The following is a 23,112-nucleotide window of genomic DNA, read 5'->3' as shown; positions in this document are numbered from 1 at the left end:
GGAGGCTCAATGCGTGGTATTTATGTGACACATAAGTTGCCCACGAAATCAGAGTAGACTGTATTATACTTCCATGAAAATGAGGGCTCAGTGTCCTCAGCGGTGGTCCTCTGGGAGGCTTACAAAACTGTACTACAAGATAGGGTGCAAAATATAATATAAGGAAGAAAGGGTTTCAGGAGATCAAAGCTCTGGAGGGTAGGCTCTTAGAGTTGGAGAGAGATGTGGGCCTGCGCACCGATCAGCTCATCCTACGCCAGATCGCAGTCACTCGCAAGGAATATCATGTACTAATGAAGTTAGGATTTGCACCTGTCTTTTTGGCATGGTAGATTTACTATACACTTCACTGTGGGCTCGGGTACTTGTCAACGGAGTGATGTTGGCAGATATTCCGGTGGATCGTGCCTCCAGTCAGGGCTGTCCGCTGTCCCTGCTGTTCTTAGCCCTAATATTGGAACCACTGGCATGCTTAGTCTGAGCCCACCCAGATATAGAAGGATTCAGAGATGATGGGGAGATATTAGGAGACGAACAGATCTCACTTTACACTGATGACATCCTCCTGTATGTCACCAACCCTAACGTGACATTTCCAATCTTACTTAGAATATTTGAGGAATACGGATCCCATGCAGGGTATAGAATTAATTGGGACAAATCCATCCTTTATCCAGTAGGGCCTTCCCAGACATACGATCGTATGACAGCGCAACCCACTTGATAGCCATTAACGCATGGGGACACTTACCAGATGACCACCCAACCTATGCCCTGGAAAGGCTCCAATTCCAAACACACACTTATCTCCACTACATATATGGGATTGACAACGACTGCCAGCTACCTAGAGGACAATAGAGGCCTGGAGAGGGGCGGAACAACAAATGAGGAGAAGAGACTTATGAGGGAAACTCCACTATGGGAAGGCACATGCCTGCCAGAATTGAGGAAACTCCAGGGATTCGGGCCATAGGATGTTATCGGGATATCTATGTTGGGCGACCTCCTGGAGGAAGGATCCCTGATTACATTCAGCTCCCTCCAATGGGAATACCAGCTGAGCGATACCCAAAGGTACAAATACCTGCTGCTGCAACACGCATGGAGGGTGGAGAGAGTAGATATATCTGCCATACCCAAATATGCAACCCTGGAGGGAAGACTACTCTTAGGAGAAATACCCAAAAGCTATATCATGGATGTAAACGACCCTAATAATTAACATCCCTGACAATTTGAAGGGCCCAATGGGATATCACTACGGGCGAACTAGACGATGTGGACTGGGAGGCCGCCCTAATGCATCCGAGGGAGGTGCCTTTTAAACTAAGGTTATGGCTGATACAATTTAAAATCCTGCACAGGGGATATTTTGATAGGGCTCGCCTCCATAAAATCGGGAGGGTGAGGCTCCCGGGTGTCACCGCTGTATAGCGGAAAGAGGGACATACATCCATACACTATGGGAATGCCCCCACATACAATCATACTGGACCAAAATACTAGATGAACTTAAAAAAATTGTGGGGGCACAGCTACCAAGGGATGCCAAGTATGCCCTTCTGGGTATACCCTCAGAGGTTGATGTCCCCAGACACAAACCTATACTATGTAACTTAGGGCTAGTGGTGGTCAAAAGGGTAATTGCTAAATATTGGGGCGCTCCAAACACCCCCGCAGTGACTGAATCGAGAACAGGCATGGACCTTTATATGGGGGCAGAAAAGGTAACATACAAAGCGAGAGGGTGCTCAAAGAAATTTTCCAAGATTAGGGGCCCTTGGCTGAGATATTATGGACTGGAGATGAGAGGAGAATCTAGCGAACCTCAACCGGTAATCATAGATTAATGAAAGGGAAGGAGAGACTACACTTGTCCAAGTGCATAACAGGTGCTGTCTTGTGGTGACAGTGCCAGTCCTAATTTGTAACTGTACCAGTGCTGATTTGAATCCATGTATTACTGCTTTACGATGCTCTTCGTTCTTACTGCAAAGTTTTGTATTCTCAGAAAATGTATCAATGAAAATATTTTTATTTTAAACCATACAAACATCCACACCATTCGACATTCATGTACACAATCATATACGAGATTGACAGACAAACACTCATATACATAGATCAACAGATATAGAGGTAACCATGCTTACGCTGTCACAGATGCAACAATTTAAAACATAAATGCAGACATCCATGTACAAAGAGTCACTTATATGCTTGCAGACAACAAATATACAGGCACTCATGTAGTCAGAAACAACACGTCCAAAAGCCCATTTATAGATTTTGGAGTTTAAGAAGGGACATAGTAATGGACAGAGAGGAAAGAATAAAATAACCTACCATGCCATCAAAGACATCAATCTGAAAAAACCCAAGAACTAAACAAATTGCCAGAACACTTTCAGTGCACCACAAGTGTCACTACTCTTCCCGAACATATATAATTCCACTACAAGGTACCACAACTCACATTGAGTGCTAAAATCCCTGAAAACCGGATAAACTACACCAAAGACCTAATTACATTGGAACACTTAAGAGCTTAACCAAAATAAATGTAGTATACAAAAACAGGAAAAGAAATGGAGGCGTTCAAAACTCCTTGAGGCCTCACTCTACTCGACGAATTCGTCCTTATTACAGTTAAAGCTTCTAAGTGCAAGACCACCTTCAGTGAGGCAACCAACAGAAGCAAAGGTAGCTTCAAGATTGTCAAACATTACAGCAATCCTTTCCTAGAACTCACAGTTCCTGCTTCAGTCTAAAGATGCAACACCATCAACCTCTTCTTCACCAAGATCGACAAAATCAAATTCAACATAATTACCACTCCCAAAGCCCACTCACTTGCAGCCATCCCCCACTCTCTAAATGAGCTTCCTTCAATCTAGTCACGTACATGGATCTCTCCAATATCCTGAACTCTCTTAAGGAAACATCCTATCAAGATGACATCCTTCTTTTTTCCATAATCAAATCACTCAATGAAAGGCTCTCACACCACTTCTTTACATTTTCGGCACACCTCCCTAAGACAAGTAGAATTCCTATTTCCAGATACCCTAAAGATAGGTCCTTTTTCTACTAAAAAACAACCTTCCCTTGAACCAGTCAATTTGACCAACTTCCACCGTATTACCTGTCTTTCTTCCATACGGAAAATCATCAAGAATGCAGTTGCCACCCAACTTCAGGAACACATCTACAGTAATAAACTTCGACTGGGCTGGCAATCAGGCTTCAGACCATGCTACAGCACCGAGATGGCCACTCTTCAAGTAGTCAACTACATCCTCCTCATTGACCAGAATGACCCCTGCCTCCTGGTCATGCATGACCTTTCTGTAGCCTTCGACAAAGTTGACTGTCCAACTGTGATCAACACCCGGTAAACCTGCATGGAATTTTCTGACACTACCTTAAAATGGTCACATCCTACCACGTCCACTGGAACAGCTCATGCAAACAGGTTTCTCAAGATCAGAGGTATTCCCCATTTTCTTTGGATTACCAGAAGGCTCAATTCTTTTCCTTATCATCTTTAACCTCTAAATGCAACCGCTCAGATCCATTATTGTAGGCATCAGCATCAACATCTATCAATGCACATATGATATCCAATTCTACATTAAAATACCGTCACCCAACAACTTTTAGAAGCTCAAATCCTGCCTCAAAGGCATCCAATCTTGCATGTCAACTAACTTCCTGAAGCTAAATCCAATAAAGGCTGACTGACTACTGTTTTCAAACAGCATAAAAAACAGATTCAATCCTTACGCCACACACCAATCAGTTGACACACCATGCAGAATCGCTGTGATTTACACTCAACACAGACCTCTTATTCAAGCAACACATTGCAAATAAGACCAAGACCGTTGGTTCTAACTCTCCCTCTTGACGAAAGTGAAGCTGTTGCTCCCGGCCAAACAAGACATAGTCCTCTCCCACCTGGACAGAGGCAAACCCGTGCTCAGCGGTATGTCCTGCACCACTCTGATACCCCTGAAATGTATGTTTCATGCAGAGGCACAGCTCATCAAGGGCTCAAATAAATTTGACCACATCACCCCTCCCCCATTAAACGATAGACAATGGCTCCCAACAACCACACCCCAGTTTACCTGCCAAACTAGCTATCTCTGGGCGACTACACCAGATCAGGAGCCTGGATATTGTCACATTGGAGGCAACACATTGCAAAAAGGTAAAAACTAGAAGGCATACCTTCTCTGTTCATGTCCCCAAGATCTGGAACAACAACTGTATCAACATCAGATTACCAAGGGAGAGAGTACCAACTCTCTTACAATTAAGAAAAAAAGCCTAAAACAACCCTTCAAGGAGCACCACCTTTCTCCAGTCTTCGTATCTCACAGTTTCAGGACTTTCAATCTAGATTCGCACTGTACGATTAACAACACATATATTCACATGGCTACTGGAGAAATAAATATATAGTTAGTGATGCCGGCAAATCACATTTAAGGTGGGGGAAAGACTACGGTGTTAACAGCCATTCAATCATCACATCTCCTTGAAAAAATCAATAATTTAGGATGATGGAACACTACGGTCTTTATATCCATACAATGTGTGCCCTCTTTAGAATGGGCTGGTCATCTGTAAATAATAACACAGTATACTCCACATTTTCATGCCTTACTTTGCCTCTTTGGTGTTCTAATACATCAACATCACTGCAGCTCTCTAGTAATAATGTGTGATAAGACGCAGTTGAGGTTGCCAGATCACTCCATGTATCCCATATACTGTTGTTCTGTCCTGGCTTTTCCATTTACAGATTTTAATCACTGTATGTGTTAAACAGGAGTAAGCATAAACTACAACTTCCAAAAACACTGATTTGTTAATCATGAAAGCACAGAACTAAAAGCAAGATGTTTGGCATGTAAGCAGTATTCTGGCACCCTTTATTGCTCTACAATCTGCATCCACTAACTGAACTAGGTTTCGAACATATATCTTGTCTTTAATATGTTGACTTTCACTTATTTTCACTTTCCTTCCTTCAGAGGCGTTAAGTGTGTTTCATACTAACATTTTGAAATCAACAGTGGAAAATACTGCGTCATCATTTTATTTTGATTGGCTTTTTCATTAGCCAGTGTTTATATATCTTTTCACACATGATGGACCAGGTGCTGGAATTTACTGGGATGGGATATGAGGGAGGTCAAGCCTATTGAGTCACTGTGACAATGATGACTTAATGAAGAGGTATTTCAATCAGGCAATATAGCGATAATATCAAATCTGTTGAGCAAATGCCTGATTCCAGAACACTTCTTTGAAGGCATGAGCTCATTTGAAACAGCACTCTGAATAAAAACTTCATATGCCACATTAGTATAGTTTATCAGATGCTAATGCCACATTAGAGTGGTAAATCACAGCACAAGCTATTCGGGTCTTTCCTTCTCATGTCTTCCGAGGAATTTGCATAGTTTCTGCAGGCAGAAAAAGATATGCAAGACATCAAGACAAACCGCATTTATGCTATTCATTGTTTTCTTGAAATGTGCATAGAAAATGCATACAGTCAGTGCAAAATACAGACATTCACAGTGACAATCCAACCACAGTTAAAAATATTGATAGACCATCATAAGTATATAATACTGTAACATCATCGACACAAGTAGCAATTTGCCGCGTTAACACGTTTTAAGTAGACCACCAATTCTTTCTACAAATAAATCAAAGAACAATGAATATTTTTACATCATCATTCTTCCTTTACTCTTCAAAGCATCTGAAGTATGTCATATATGTCATTTTTTCAGAATTGCAAATAAGCATATTTCTTTGCTGTGTAGTAAACCAGACCTAACAATAGAAAATTAGTTAATGATTTAATTGCCAATAAACAAGGAGGACAAAGCAGTAGCTCATTTGATCTCTTTTTTTCCACTTGTGCTTGAACATTGCTTAAAAAGAAGTCTTAAACTGAATTTCTGAAATGTATTTGTACTTATACTAAATAGGAATATGTGGTTCCTACCTCAAGGTAGTTGACTTTAAGATGTGTGATATGTGATGATCATTATACTGCCCTCTACCACTTCTGATATTTTTTTCTTAATCCAGGCCGATTTTGGGTTTCTTAAATTGTTGCGTGTGTTAAGCTTTCATATGACTAGTTTGAATTGTTCAACTGACAGAACTAAGAGCTAGCATATATTATCCACAGTATTTTCATCACATTGTCAGCTTCTGAGTAAAAGATGAAGTGTATCATTCTAGATTTTACCTTTAGAGCTAGACAGTATTCTAATTCTCATAAGTATTAGAATTAGGGGACTTTGCTCACTAATAGCTTGTGCACAGAGCAAAGATGTGCTTGCTAATATGGTAGCAAAAGACTTGAGAGTCTTTAATTCTTATACATCTAAATCAAAGATCTTACATATCCTATACCCCAAGATTTCTAGCTGTAAAGGGCTGCTCTCAGGGCCTTTCAACTAAGATATCCAGATCCTAATAATCTACAAAAAACATGGTCTACTCTTGCCAAGTGGTGAAGTCATTCTGAAATAAAGTTTGGAATAATGTAGTAACATTCCAAAAATATTAAAATCCGTATTTTTTAGACTTAATAAAAAATAGCCCTGCACTTAAATGTATGTTTGCAGAAACCATACTGGCAGCCTAAGAATCAAACTAAGATTGCATTGCTCCGACAACTTTTTTGAGCAACTTATATGCTTCAAAGGATTTTTGTGGGCCCTCGTCTTCCCTGTGTCATTTATAGACACCAGAAGATACGCAGCTAATTTGACGGACTAGATTTATTTGTCCTACACTTTCCTGCAATTAGCTATGAGATGGTGATTTTCTTACCCCCCTACACAGGTATTTTTAAATAATTCAATAACCATAGTCCTGATGATGACCTCAACGTAAGGAGGTTGAAACGTCGTCGACCGGACAACATTATTTGCGGCCAATTAAAGGGTCCTGTGTGATCTTAAATATTATGTGCGCATTATTCATTGTATATACATTCCTCCTCGACCCTGGATTTTTTTGAATTATTTTGCCGTACCTTGTTGTCACTTTAACACTTATGTCACTGCGCCGTTCACTTGTTCACTTCACTGTCAGTGCACATATGTATGTTATGGTTATTTCAAATTATACATACCAATTGTGTATTCAATTATAAAACCTGTTTACTTTCTCAATCTTTTGGTCTCTCTTGTCCCTCCTGGCTATTGATTGAATTGTGTATTGATTGGTCCCCTTATTTACTTCCCCTGTTGAGACATTGTCTTTGTTAATACATTTACCCGGTCTCAGTTGGGTTAACGGGCTTGCTCCTGTTTTTCTTGTATATTGCTCCGACAACTAAGCACACTTCGTTTTTCAAGTGGAAAGTGGAAATTACAATCTAGTGATCAGCTTGCAAGTTCACTGCATGTAATGCAACATAAAAAAGATTCCACAAACACTAGTGAATTCTGCAGGGTTATACTTTTCTCTTAAATCAAACTAAGGTAACAATGTTGTATAAGGAGGCAAATGTTAAGACGTTAATTTGTTTGTGATTCACTAAATTATCATGGACTAATACTGTTATAGCATTATAGTCATTTTAAAAATCTAGTTCATTCTGTGATATCTAGTGTTTTTGATTTTAACAATGAACAGAAGGCACTTTTTTGATAGTAGTGTGACACATTAGTAATTTTAGCATAAATTTGCACTAATTGAAAAAGGCTTCTATATTTGGTTTTCATCTACAATGTGAACAAATAATGCCTCATTAATTCTAACATTTGGAATTTAATTGTATTTTAACAGAAGATGGATCTATAAAAAGCATAAGGAAGTCTTCCGAAGAATTCTGTAACGAAAGGAAGCGAAGTGTACCAGTTTCAGTAATACCAAGAGAGAAGACTGCTCAATATTCTACTAAGCGAATGCATTGTGAAATCAAGCAAAATCCAAGAGGCTATCACAGAACCCAGCCTACATATACACCTGGAAGAAATTTGGAATATGAAAGAAGTTTTCATCATCTGACAAATCCAATTGTACAACAGATTATTCATGCAGGCGAAATGCCATACACTTGCTTTGAATTTATAGATGAGAGGTGGACTCACAAAGAAAGAAGAATATACTATTGTAATGACTGTGGAAGAGGCTTCTGGAAATTATATTGTTTTAAAGTTCACCAGAGGACACATACTGGAGAAAAGCCATATACCTGTAATGAATGTGAAAAAAGCTTCAGTCAATCATCAAACCTCATAAGGCACCAGAAAATCCACTCTGGAGATAAACCATACAGATGTACAGAATGTGGTAAAAGCTTTAGTCAGAGCTCATCTCTAGCTAAACATCAAAACACTCACATACGAGTAGACTTCATGCAATGTAGATCATTATCCCCTTATGCCATAACTCAGGAATGAGGTTTATTATTTCTGTAGCATGTATGTGAAAACTGAACCTAACTGGAAGAGACTAGCCCAAAAATGGCACACATATTTTTTTTGCAAATGATGGATACTTTTTTATTTAGCTTAGTTGTGGGTAACTCAAAAGGTGTGTTGATCATGGGAACATATTCAGTTTTACTAAACACATTTCTTTCTGGCCATGGAAGAGAAACTCCATAGAGAACTAATCCTGGGTATGCATTCATATGGGTCGTATGTCTGGAATCCTACAAAATGTTGGATAACAAAAGAAACAGACTTTCTTTTAATGGGCTATACAAAAAAAGAACTATGTTAATATACACGCACAAATATATGAAGTAGTAGAAATATTTTCAAAATGTTAAAGATCTGTTAAATTGTGGTCCTGTTAAACAGCTCAGTTATGGTATGATTATTAATTATTCCACGGCACTTGATCAGTTACTTGTCACATTGGGCAATTTGGCTAGTATTTCTCTGGAATAAATTTGGAAGTCATTTCTGTTTACTTCTTCTAATAGTGGAATCAGCCATGAAGATTACTAAAGGTGACACCTTTCCAAACTATTTGAAGTTTTGTAGATCAGCTTGAGTTCTTTTTTTCAATATGGATATTTTAATTTCACCCTGCTTTCATTTAGTAATAATATGGTGATGTTGTTGAAGATGGCTCCCTGTGGATTTGGATTGTGGCAGTGCTCATACAGTTTACACTGTGTTATGCGGACCGTGTTTGTGGTGCATTATGAGTGAAAACTGACAGTTTGAATCCACTTCTGTAGTAGAAGAGTATTAACAGATTAATGGATTTTCATGTTGACAAGCAAGTTAAATATGAAGATTCATATGCATGAAATGTTTTGCTGCTTTTACTGAACAAAAGCAATGGTTTCACACACATATTTCAGAGGGAAAGTGGCATAATCCTGAAATATTTTTTATGTTTTACAAAAATGGCATCCTTCATATAAAATATGGATTTGATCTTGTGGGAAGCCTGATCTTTGCTAAGATTTATCATTTTCCTTTGTTTAACCGGCACCCTCTCCTTGAAAGATAAACATAACTGAACATTATGATTGCAATTGGTGCCCTTTATGAACTTAATTTTCTAGACAACAGATTTAAAAGCCAGAATGTTTTTTACCAAAGCGAAATATACTTTTACTAAAGCCCCACGTCCGATGTACAAAATTAAAATAATTATCTTCTTTTTAGTACAGTATTTCACTTACTGTTTTTAAGAAAATGTGCCCTGTTTAAGATAACACACATTTTCATGCTAACTGCAACATTATAAACACATAATATAAAAATACATAATGGATAACCTGCATTATGGCATCAAAAGTGGGGTTGTGGAGACATTTATAAACCTCTTGCTTTGACCTTATGGTTTATGTTACTAGAACTTCTCAATCAGTATCGGACCATATACAGAGTTAGTTGTAATGCATCTGCTGTGTGTATGTATATATATACAACAGGGTACTACACCCTAATCACTCAATTTTTAGATGTCACATGGCACGGGCACCTGACCCACAATATAACCTACAGACACATAAGAAAGGGCCATCAACCTGGCTGTAGGGTGAAGTGATACCCCTATTGGTGATGGTGATTGCTATATATATATATATATTATCTACTGGCGGTCGCCAGTAGATAGTTATAGTTAGGACCTTGTTTCTATTCAAAAAGGTGTTTTTTTCCCCCAATAACTTTGGCGCCGGTTGACGAATCTTCGCAAACTTTTCAAAACTTTGGTCCCGCTCCGGTCAGTTCCTATCCTGAAAGTTTCGGGGTGATTCGCCAAGCGGGGGCCGAGAAATTTGGCAAGAAGGTAGCCCTTGGTTTAGAAAGAGACTTTTTTTTAAATGGTGTAAATCCGTTCAGTAGTTTCTGAGAAATTCAAAAAATAGAGGTTGGAAAATCATTTTTCCCATAGGAAACTTTAGTCACGGTTACAGCCAAAACTGCTGAATGGAATTACACCAAATTTGGCAAAAAGGTAGTGCTTGATTCAGAAAAGTGCCCTTTTTGTTTTTTAAATGGTGTAAATCCGTTCAGTAGTTTTCGAGATATTAAAGAAAAAACCCTTTATATATCTGGGCGGGACCTAACTACACAAGCAAGAGCTTGGCTCTAATTGGCTGCCAACACTTCAATCCAGGAAGTGTTGGCAGCCATCTTGGTGCAATGCTTTTTAGGTCTTGCCCCAAATCCTAAAACACTACACCCAGCACGACCCCCTACACTACCCAAACACCAGTGCACTGCCCTAAACGAATACCCCCTGCATGACACCCTTCACTACACAAACACCACTGCACTGCCCTAAACCCTGAAACACCACCCCTGCATAACCCCCTACACTGCTCGAACGCCACTGCACTGCCCTAAACCTTGAAAAACCACCCCCAGCAAGACCCCCTACACTGCCCAAATGCCACTGCACTGTCCTAAACCCTGAAACACCACCCCCAGCAAGACCCCCTAAACTGCCCGAACACCACTGCCCTAAACTCTGAAATACCACCCCCTGCAACACCCACTACACTGCCCGAACACCTCTGCACTAAACCCTGAAACACCACCCCCTGCAGGACCCCCTACACTGCCCGAACACCACTGCCCTGCCCTAAACCCTGAAACACCACCCCCTGCACAACCCCCTACACTGCCCGAACACCACTGCACTGCCCTAAACCCTAAAACACCACCCCAGCACGACCCCCTACACTGCCCGAACACCACTGCACTGCCCTAAACCCTGAAACACCACCCCCAGCACGACCCCCCTACACTGCCTGAACACCATTGCACTGCCCTAAACCCTGACACGCCACCCCCAGAACGACCCCCTACACTACCTGAACACCACTGCACTGCCCTAAACCCTGAAACACCACCCCCAGCACGACCCCCTACACTACCCGAACACCACTGCACTGCCCTAAACCCTGAAACACCACCCCCAGCACAACTCACTACGCTACTCAAACACCACTGCTCTGCCCTAAACCCTAAAACACTACCTCCAGCACGACCCCCTACTCTACCCAAACACCAATGCACTGCCCTAAACCTTAAAACACTACCCCTGCACAACCCCCTACACTACCCAAACACCACTGCACTACACTACCCCAGCACGACCTCCTACACTACCCAAACACCACTGCACTACCCTGAACCCTAAAACACTACCCCCCGCACAACCCCCTACACTAACTAAACACCACTGCACTACCCTAAAACACTACCCCCGCACGACCGCCTACACAATCCAAAGATCCCAGCACTACCCTACACCCTAAAACTCGACCCCCTACACTACACAAACACTGCTGCACTACCCTAAACCCTAAAACACTACCCCCAGCACGACCTCCTACACTACACAAACAGCACTGCACTACCCTAAACCCTAAAACACTACCCCCTACACTACACAAACACCACTCCACTACCCTAAAACCTAAAACACTCCCCCAGCACGACTCTCTACACTACCCAAAGACCACTGCACTACCCTAAACCCACCCCCAGCACGACCCCCTATACTACACAAACATCACTGCACTACCCTAAACCCTGAAACAGCAGACCCAGCACAAGCCCCTACACTGCCCGAACACCACTGCACTGCCCTAAACCCTGAAATACTAAACCCTGAAATACCACCATCAGCACGACACCTACACTACTCAAACGTCAAAGCAGTACCCTAAACCCTAAAACACTTCCCCAGCATGACCCCCTACACTATATATATTATCTACTGGCGGTCGCCAGTGTTATCTACTGGCAGTCGCCAGTAGATATTTATAGTTAGAACCTTCTTTCTATTCAAAAAGTGTTTTTTATTTTCCCAATAACTTTGGCGCCGGTTGACGAATCTTCGCAAAATTTTCAAAACGTTGGTCCCGCTCCAGTCAGTTCCTATCCTGATAGTTTCGGGGTGTTTTGCCAAGTGGGGGCCGAGAAGAAATGGGAAACGGAATTACACCAAAATTGGCTAGAAGGTAGCCCTTGGTTCAGAAAGAGACCTTTTTTTTTTTTAATGGAATAAATCCGCTCAGTAGTTGCTGAGAAATTAAAAAAATGTATTTCGGAAAATCATTTTACCCATAGGAAAATTTAGACACGGTTACAGCCAAAACTGCTGAACGGAATTACACCAAATTTGGCAAAATGGTAGTGCTTGGTTCACCAAGCGTTCTTTTTTAAAATGGTGTAAATCCGTTCACTAGTTTTCGATATATTAAAGGAAAAAAACCTTTATATATCTGGGCAGGAATTAACTACACAAGCACGAGCTTGGCTCTAATTGACTGCCAACATTTCAATCTAGGAAGTGTTGGCAGCCATCTTGGTGCAATGCTTTTTAGGTCTCACCTAGCGACGCAGCGCATGCGCTGCACACTACACAAACACCACTGCACTGCACTGCCCTAAACCCTGAAACAACTACCCCAGCATGACCCCCTACACTGCACGAACACCACTGCCCTAAACCCTAAAACACTACCCCAGCACGACCCCCTACACTGCCCAAACGCCACTGCACTGCCCTAAACCCTGAAACCACCCCCAGCAAGACCCCCTAAACTGCCCGAACACCACTGCCATAAACTCTTAAACACCACCCCCTGCAACACCCCCTACACTGCCCGAACACCACTGCACTAAACCCTGAAACACCACCCCCTGCAAGACCCCCTACACTGCCCGAACACCACTGCACTGAACCCTAAAACACCACCCCCAGCACGACCCCCTACACTGCCCGAACACCACTACAGTGCCCTAAACCCTAATACACCACCTCCAGCATGACCCACTGCACAGCCCGAACACCACTGCACTGCCCTAAACCCTGAAACACCACCCCCAGCATGACCCCCTACTCTGCCAGAACACCACTGCACTGCCCTAAACCCTGAAACACCACCCCCTGCACGACCCGCTACACTACCCGAACACCGCTGCACTGCCCTAAACCCTGAAACACCACCCCCAGCACGACCCGAACACCACTGCACTGCCCTAAACCCTAAAACACCACCCCCAGCACGACCCCCTACACTACCCAAACACCACTGCTCTGTCCTAAACCCTAAAACACTACCCCCAGCACGACCCCCTACTCTACCCAAACACCAATGCACTGCCCTAAACACTAAAACACTACCCCCCGCACGACCCCTACACTGCCCAAACGCCACTACACTGCCCTAAACCCTGTAAACCCACCCCCAGCAAGACCACCTACACTGCCCTAAACCCTGAAACACCACCCCCAGCAAGACCCCCTAAACTGCCCGAACACCACTGCCCTAAACCCTGAAACACCACCCCCGCACAACCCCCTACACTGCCCGAACACCACAGCACTAAACCCTGAAACACCACCCCCTTCAAAACCCCCTACACTGCCCGAATACCACTGCACTGCCCTAAACCCTGATACACCACCCCCTGCACGACACTCTATACTGCCCAAACACCACTGCACTGCCCTAAACCCTAAAACACCACCCCCAGCACGACCCCCTACACTGCCCGAACACCACTGCACTGCCCTAAACCCTAAAACACCACCCCCAGCACGACCCGCTACACTGCCCTAAACCCTAAAACACCACCTCCATCACGACCCCCTACAATGCCCGAACACCACTGCACTGCCCTAAACCCTGAAACACCACCCCCAGCACGACCCCCTACACTGTCCGAACACCACTGCACTGCCCTAAACCCTGAAACACTACCCCCAGCACGACCCCCTACACTGCCCGAACACCACTGCACTGTCCTAAACCCTGAAACACCACCCCCAGCACGACCCAAACACCACTGCACTACCCTAAACCCTAAAACACTCCCCCAGCATGACTCCCTACACTACCCAAAGACCACTGCACTACCCTAAACCCCAAATCTAACCCCAGCACGACCCCTACACTACCCAAACACCACTGCACTACCCTAAACTCTAAATCTACCCCCAGCACGACCCCTATACTGCACAAACATCACTGCACTACCCTAAAGCAAGACCACCTACACTGCCCTAAACCCTGAAACACCACCCCCAGCAAGACCCCCTAAACTGCCCGAACACCACTGCCCTAAACCCTGAAACACCACCCCCGCACAACCCCCTACACTGCCCGAACACCACAGCACTAAACCCTGAAACACCACCCCCTTCAAAACCCCCTACACTGCCCGAATACCACTGCACTGCCCTAAACCCTGATACACCACCCCCTGCACGACACTCTACACTGCCCAAACACCACTGCACTGCCCTAAACCCTAAAACACCACCCCCAGCACGACCCGCTACACTGCCCGAACACCACTGCACTGCCCTAAACCCTAAAACACCACCTCCATCACGACCCCCTACAATGCCCGAACACCACTGCACTGCCCTAAACCCTGAAACACCACCCCCAGCACGACCCCCTACACTGTCCGAACACCACTGCACTGCCCTAAACCCTGAAACACTACCCCCAGCACGACCCCCTACACTGCCCGAACACCACTGCACTACCCTAAACCCTAAAACACTCCCCCAGCATGACTCCCTACACTACCCAAAGACCACTGCACTACCCTAAACCCCAAATCTAACCCCAGCACGACCCCTACACTACCCAAACCCCACTGCACTACCCTAAACTCTAAATCTACCCCCAGCACGACCCCTATACTGCACAAACATCACTGCACTACCCTAAACCCTGAAACACCAGCCCCAGCACGAGCCCCTACAATGCCCGAACACCACTCCACTGCCCTAAACCCTGAAATACTAAACCCTGAAACACCACCCCCAGCACGACCCCCTACACTACCCAAACATTAAAGCAGTACCCTAAACCCTAAAACACTTCCCCAGCACGACCCCCTACACTATATATATTATCTACTGGCGGTCGCCAGTATTATCTACTGGCGGTCGCCAGTAGATATAGTTAGGACCTTGTTTCTATTCAAAAAGCGTTTTTGATTTTCCCAATAACTTTGGCGCCTTTTGACGAATCTTCGTGAAATTTTTATAACGTTGGTCCCGCTCCAGTCAGTTCCTATCCTGAACGTTTCAGGGTGATTCGTCAAGTGGGCACCGAGAAAAAAGGGGGGTCCCAAAACATGTTTTCTCCATGTTAATTCCCATAGGAATTTTTAGACACGACTACAGCCCGAACTGCTGAACGGAATGACACCATATTTGGCAAGAAGGTAGCCCTTGGTTCAGAAAGAGACCTTTTCTTACAATGGTGTAAATCCGCACAGTAGTTTCTGAGAAAATAAAAAAATAGAGTTCGGAAAATCATTTTTCCCATAGGAAACTTTAGACACGGTTACAGCCAAAACTGCTGAACGAAATTACACCAAATTTGGTAAAAAGGTAGTGCTTGGTTCAGAAAGCGCCCTTTTTAGGTCTCGCTGAGTCAGCGCGCATGCGGTGCTCGGAGAGACATTTTATATGTGAGTTTTCAAAGTGCTGCTGGCTGGCCTAGCGCTTGCGTTCATGCGTGCGTACACGCGCGCAGTCGGCCGCCAGCAGTCTTTCACTTGTCATTAGAACCGTGATGACTTTCACTTTCGCAAAAGTAAAGAAATAGAAAAAAACATCTATTTCTTTACTTTTTCTATAATCGCGGCACCCTCTCTCACACATTATGTCCCTTTCCCTTTAGTCTTCTATTAATTCTATTTTTTACTAACCCTTCCTTGCTCTATTTGCATTTCCAGCGCTCACGCATTTCACTCGAGCTCATCCTCTTTTCTTTATCCTTTGCTCGTTTCACTGTTCTTTCGATCCTTTTTTCTCTGCCCCTTCTTTGCAATTCTCTTTTCTCGTGGCTCACTCTAATTTCTGTCTGCTACTTACTATGCTTGTCTCTCTTTCCTCCCCTGAACTGCCATCTACCTTCTCTTTAATGCACCCAGTGTCCCGTTTCTATTCTTTGTCCACTCTTCCTTCGGCTTTTGTTTTCCTCGCTCGCATTCTTCATCTTTCCCTCAATCCTTTTAAATCTTAACCCCTTACACTCTCCTTTCTTGTTTTGGTCGTCTTTTAACTTCTCTTTATCTCACAAAGAGCTGTAATTTAGTTTCTTCCAGGATGGGTGGAAAGCGGCTCAGAACATGCTTCCCTTCATTGAGAAGCTCGCCTCGTCGCTCCAGGTGGTAAGAGATGCTATGTTGGGGCGCCGGTGGGGGGGTGGTGCGGTGACATAGCACAGTGCCGTGGGCCCCGATGGAAACAAGTGTATGGGTACCATTTCCTCCTGTTTTGGGACTTTTTGAGGGACTTAAACAATTGTAACCGCGTTGCTGCTGGCCCCTCTTACAGTATGTTAAGACTCCGTGCATAGTTGACGTCATTGGAGCCTTTGAGCAGGTGTGCACGCGCTGAGTCACAGGGGCTCTGAGATGGCATTCGTAGTGCTCTCGGTCCTCTTAGTTGGTGTTTACGTGCTCAATCACTCGAGCCTCGGCGTTGGTCTGCGAGTGCTCCGATTTCTGAAGTTCGTAGCTGCAGTACAGTATATGTATGTTACGTCAGGTGAGGTGTTTTGCATGCTGTTGTTGTTCGGAGCTGTGTTCATTCACTTTTAGGCTCTGAGCTAGTGTATGTCCGCTTAAGGATGTGCTAAGTCCTACCAGTTCAATATACTGTGATTTCCTAATCCACTCTCTACACGGCGCTTATACATTACTACCATAGATCACCACTAGAACAATTTTTTTTGCAGACTGATGACCTGTTATAACAACTAGAGGGCGCTGACAAATATTGATAACTTTTCCTATCGCTGGCTTAGGACTGAAAACACATAAATAAATATCTTATTATTTATTCCACTACCGCCCTGGCTCTCCCTGCAAGCTGCTACCCTTTTCCACCTCTAGAAGCAGCCCAATACACGTTATCTCCTTATGCATCCACTACAGCAGAAAAGTTGCATCATTTCCTAGCTAACCAGTCTTTTTTCAAGGAATGAAGGAAAGGCAGTAGTAGGATTGTGAGTCTTAAATTAATAATAGAACATTTGTAAATGAACTATGCTGCTTCCGAGCTGCACGCGCTTCCCCTTAGCAGAGGGTGGCTTTGTCAAGGTGCTGGAGGTCACCTAAACCTCGGGGTCTTAGCTGTACAGTAGGTACTACTAACCCTTTCCGGTTTTAGGAGCATGTGTATACCCCATTGGCAAAAGGTGCCAACTGTGTTTGAGCATTTTAAGTGGTAACTTTACCTTTTTGCAGCTGCACCAGGCCCAGGAGGAGGAAGTGAAGCAACTAACCCAGATTCGGGAGTCACTGAGGGGGTCCTGCAACTGGAGAACAGAGAGGTAACCTTTAACCCCTCCCCACCCTTTCACTGTCCTGGCAGCACCCTGTTCATCAACACGGCTGCCTTTTGGGAAAGAAACTCTCATGAACCCCGGCCCGAACGGAACAAATCCTGCAACTTCAATATATGTGACAAGAATAACAAAAACGTAAAACATGTTTTAAAGTAAAAGCCAGCATTGGACACATTTTCTTGCCACCTTATGCGTTTGGGTTTCATAAATTATGCTTTGCCTGCATCTCAGTAAACCAAATTAGAAGCTTTTCTCAGCAGTGGTGACCCATGGTACTCAAAAATGTTTACCAGAACAGTTTTTAGATGATGAATCTTGAGAAACACGGGTGGCTATCCCGATGATGGTAAGTCGGCAAGTGCTGGAGGATGAAACTAAGCAAATATGAGCACAAATTTGAACAGGGAAGGAAATAAATTGAAATGTTTTTCTTTTCTTTTAAAATTGAAGGAAGCAGACGGACACATTGACTTTCAATTAAAGACTGACTTTACAGAGACAAAACCAAACAAAACAATTCCACCAATCGTGTATAATTAAAAAAAAAAAATGTGATTCCATATATTAGGAAGCTGTGCCAATTTGGGGTGATATTTTTTGTTGTTGCTGTATATTGATGCACGTCATCTATTGCACTTACAAAACCATGTGGTTCCAGCACAGTACGATGATTTAATAGCATGCTGCCCAGTGGGCTGCAGACCAGCTGTGCAACCTCAGATGTAACTAGCATTGGCATAGCCAATAGGTCTCGCCTTTGGGACCTTATAAGTGTTTAGCCATTCAACAGTTGATGTTGTTGCACCAAGGATATTGTGCTGGATAACTAAACACTTATACGGTCCGAAAGGCGAGACCTATTGGCTATGCCAATGCTTGTTTTAAATGGGTTATATCCGTTCAGTAGTTTTCGAGATAATAAAGGAAAAAACCTATATATATCTGTGCGGGACCTAACTACACAAGCACGAGCATCGCTCTAATTGGCTGCCAACACTTCAATCCAGGAAGTGTTGGCAGCCATCTTGGTGCAATGCTTTTTAGGTCTCGCCTAGCGACGCAGCGCATGCGCTGCACACTACACAAACACCACTGCACTGCCCTAAACCCTAAAACACTACCCCAGCACAACCCCCTACACTGCACGAACACCACTGCACTGCCCTAAACCCTAAAACATCACCACAGCATGACCCCCTACACTGCCCTAAACCCTAAAACACTACCCCCAGCACGACCCACTGCACTGCCCGAACACCACTGCACTGCCCTAAACCCTGAAACACCACCCCCTGCACAACCCCCTACACTGCCCAAATGCCACTGCTCTAAACCCTGAAACACCACCCCGCATGACCCCCTACACTGCCCGAACGCCACTGCACTGCCCTAAACCCTGAAACACCACCCCCAGCAAGACCCCCTACACTGCCCGAACACCACTACCCTAAACTCTGAAACACCACCCCCTGCAACACCCCCTACACTGCCGGAACACCACAGCACTAAACACTGAAACACCATCCCATGCAAGACCCCCTACACTGTGCGAACACCACTGCACTGCCCTAAACCCTGAAACACCACCCCCTGCACCACCCTTACACTGCCCAAACACCACTGCACTGCCCTAAACCCTAAAACACCACCCCCAGCACAACCCCCTACACTTCCCGAACACCACTGCACTGCCCTAAACCCTAAAACACCACCTCCAGCACGACCCCTACACTGCCTGAACACCACTGCTCTGCCCTAAACCCTGAAACACCACCCCCAGCACGACACCTACACTTCCCGAACACCACTGCACTACCCTAATCCCTAAAACACTACCCTCCGCACAACCCCCTTCACTACACAAACACCACTGCACTGCCCTAAACCCTAAAACACTACCCCAGCACAACCCCCTACACTACCCAAACACCACTGCACTGCCCCAAACCCTAAAACACTACCCCAGCATGACCCCCTACACTACCCAAACACCACTGCACTACACTACCCCCAGCACGCCCCCCACACTAACCAAACACCACTGCACTGCGCTAAACCCTAAAACACTCCCCCAGCACGACTTCCTACACTACCCAAAGACCACTGCACTACCCTAAACCCTAAATCTACCCCAGCACAACCCAAACACCACTGCAGTACCCTAAACCCTAAATCTACCCCCAGCACGACCCCCTATACTACACAAACATCACTGCACTACCCTAAACCCTGAAACGCCAGCCCAAGCACAAGCCTGAACACCCCTGCACTGCCCTAAACCCTGAAACATCACCCCCAGCACGACCCCCTACACTACCCAAACATCAAAGCAGTACCCTAAACCCTAAAACACTACCCCCAGCACGGCCCCCTACACTTTATATATTATCTACTGGCGGTCGCCAGTATTATCTACTGGCGGTCGCCAGTAGATAGTTAGGACCTTGTTTCTATTCAAAAAGCGTTTTTATTTTCCCAATAACTTTGCCGCCGGATGACGAATCATCGCGAAATTTTCAAAACGTTGGTCCTGCTCTAGTCAGATCCTATCCTGAAAGTTTCAGGGTGAATCGCCAAGTGGGGGCCGAGAAAAAAGGGGGGTCCCAAAACATGTTTTCTCCATGTTAATTCCCATAGGAAATTTTAGACCCGACTACAGCCCGAACTGCTGAACGGAATGACACCATATTTGGCAAGAAGGTAGCCCTTGGTTCAGAAAGAGACCTTTTCTTACAATGGTGTAAATCCGCACAGTAGTTTCTGAGAAATTCAAAAAATAGATTTTGGAAAATAATTTTTCCCATAGGAAACTTTAGACATGGTTACAGCCAAAACTGCTGAACGGAATTTCACCAAATTTGACAAAAAGGTAGTGCTTGGTTCAGAAAGCGCCCTTTTTTTGTAAATGGTGTAAATCCATTCAGTAGTTTTTGAGATATTAAAGGAAAAAAACTTTATATATCTGGGCGGGATATAACTACACAAGCACAAGCTTGGCTCTAATTGGCTGCCAACACTTCAATCCAGGAAGTGTTGGCAGCCATCTTGGAGCAATGCTTTTTAGGTCTCACCTAGCGACGCAGCGCATGCATAGCACACTACACAAACACCACTGCACTGCCCTAAACCCTAAAACACTACCCCTGCAGGACCCCTACACTGCCCGAACGCCATTGCACTGCCCTAAACCCTGAAACACCACCCCCAGGAAGGCCCCGTCAACTGCCCGAACACCACTGCCCTAAATTCTGAAACACAACCCCCTGCAACACCCCCTACACTGCGCGAACACCACTGCACTGCCCTAAACTCTGAAACACCACCCCCTGCACCACCCCCTACACTACCTGAACACCACTGCACTGCCCTAAACCACCACCTTCAGCATGACCCCCTACACTGCCCGAACACCACTGCTCTGCCCTAAACCCTGAAACACCACCTCCAGCACGACCCCCTTCACTACCCGAATACCACTGCACTGCCCTAAACCCTAAAACACCACCCCCAGCACGACCTCCTACACTACCAAAACACCACTGCTCTGCTCTAAACCCTAAAACACTACCCTCCGCACGACCCCCTTCGCTACACAAACACCACTGCACTGCCCCAAACCTTAAAACACTACCCCAGCACGACCCCCTACACTACCCAAACACCACTGCACTGCCCCAACCCTAAAACACTACCCCAGCACGACCCCCTACACTACCCAAACACCACTGCACTACACTACCCCCAGCATGCCCCTACACTACCCAAATACTTCTGCACTACCCTAAACCCTAAAACACTCCCCCAGCACGACTTCCTACACTACCTAAAGACCACTGCACTACCCTAAACCATAAATCTACCCCATCTCGACCCCTACACTACCCAAACACCACTGCAGTACCCTAAACCCTAAATCTACCCCCAGCATGACCCCCTATACTACACAAACATCACTGCACTACCCTAAACCCTGAAACACCAGCCCCAGCACAAGCCCCTACACTGCCCGAACACTACTGCACTGCCCTAAACCCTGAAATACTAAACTCTGAAACACCACCCCCAGCATGACCCCTACACTGCCTGAACACCACTGCACTGCCCTAAACCCTGAAACACCACCCCAGCACGACCCCCTACACTATATATATTATCTACTAGTGGTCGCCTGTATTATCTACTGGCGGTCGCCAGTAGATAGTTATAGTTAGGACCTTGTTTCTATTAAAAAAGAGTTTTTTATTTTCCCAATAACTTTGGCGCCGGTTGACGAATCATCGCAAAATTTTCAAAACGTTGGTCCTGCTCCAGTCAGTTCCTATCCTGAAAGTTTCAGGGTGAATCGCCAAGTGGGGGCCGAGAAAAAAGGGGGGTCCAAAACATGTTTTCTCCATGTTAATTCCCATAGGAAATTTTAGACACGACAACAGCCCAAACTGCTGGACGGAATTACACCAAATTTGGCTCGAAGGCAAGGCAAACCCGCTACTATATTGTTGTTTTTAAGATGCTCTGTGGGGGACGTCCGATTGTTTCGACGTATGATGGGGGGTAGGGATTTGACTGTGTTGTCATGGAATGTTAACGGCCTGGGGGATAGGATTAAGCGTGGTGTGGTCCTGCAGTACTTAAAACGTATTTCACCAGATGTTGTCTTCCTGCAGGAGACGCACCTTATAGGTAACTCCTTTCATGCAATGAATCGGCGGGGATATCGTTTGGCGGCCCATTCCGGCTTCACTTCGGGCTCGCGGGGGGTGGGTATTATGATCAAGAACTCGCTCCCGTTGGAGATTGATGAGGTGCGCCATGATGAGAGGGGACGCTACACGGTTCTAGTGGGAAGAATGGAGGGCAGAGTGTTTATCTTTGTATCAGTGTACGTCCCGCCTGGGTTACAAGCCACCACATTCGCGGACCTGGGGCGCCTCCTTCTGGACCTTCCGAGTGGCCTGCTGGTGGTTGGAGGGGACTTTAATGCGGTAGCCTCTGGGTCTATGGATCGCCATCCCCCTAGGGACCTCCCCCGGGCACAGGCGTGGCTGCCCGGCCTTCTGGACACGCTGGGCCTGGTGGATTGCTGGCGATTAAAGCATCCCGCATTGCGACAGTACACTTTCCACTCGGGTGCCCATGGTAGCCTCTCGCGGCTTGATTACATCCTTGTCCCGGCGGCCCATGCGGGGAGGGTGGGGGAGGTGCGCCATCTGGCGCGGGGTATCTCAGACCACTCCCCTTTGTTGTTGCAT

The 23,112-nt window shown here is 45.0% G+C and overlaps 1 protein-coding gene across 2 annotated transcripts in view; it reads left to right on the top strand.

Annotated features, from left to right (window-relative positions):
- Window positions 1–9,449, top strand: part of LOC146809824 (uncharacterized) — a 387,952-nt gene extending 378,503 nt beyond the window's left edge. For both annotated transcript variants that reach the window (XM_085616679.1, XM_085616678.1), the window contains one exon: window positions 7,840–9,449. In XM_085616679.1, the coding sequence (XP_085472805.1) occupies window positions 7,840–8,456 (617 nt within the window). In that variant the 3' untranslated portion in view covers window positions 8,457–9,449. The remainder of the gene's footprint in view (window positions 1–7,839) is intronic.
- The last annotated feature ends 13,663 nt before the right edge of the window (window positions 9,450–23,112 follow it).

Source organism: Triturus cristatus, chromosome 7, assembly GCF_964204655.1.
Source record: "Triturus cristatus chromosome 7, aTriCri1.1, whole genome shotgun sequence".
In the NCBI taxonomy this organism is placed as follows: Eukaryota; Metazoa; Chordata; class Amphibia; order Caudata; family Salamandridae; genus Triturus; species Triturus cristatus.
Note: the sequence above shows the minus strand (reverse complement) of the source record. Positions and strands in the feature narration are given on the sequence as shown.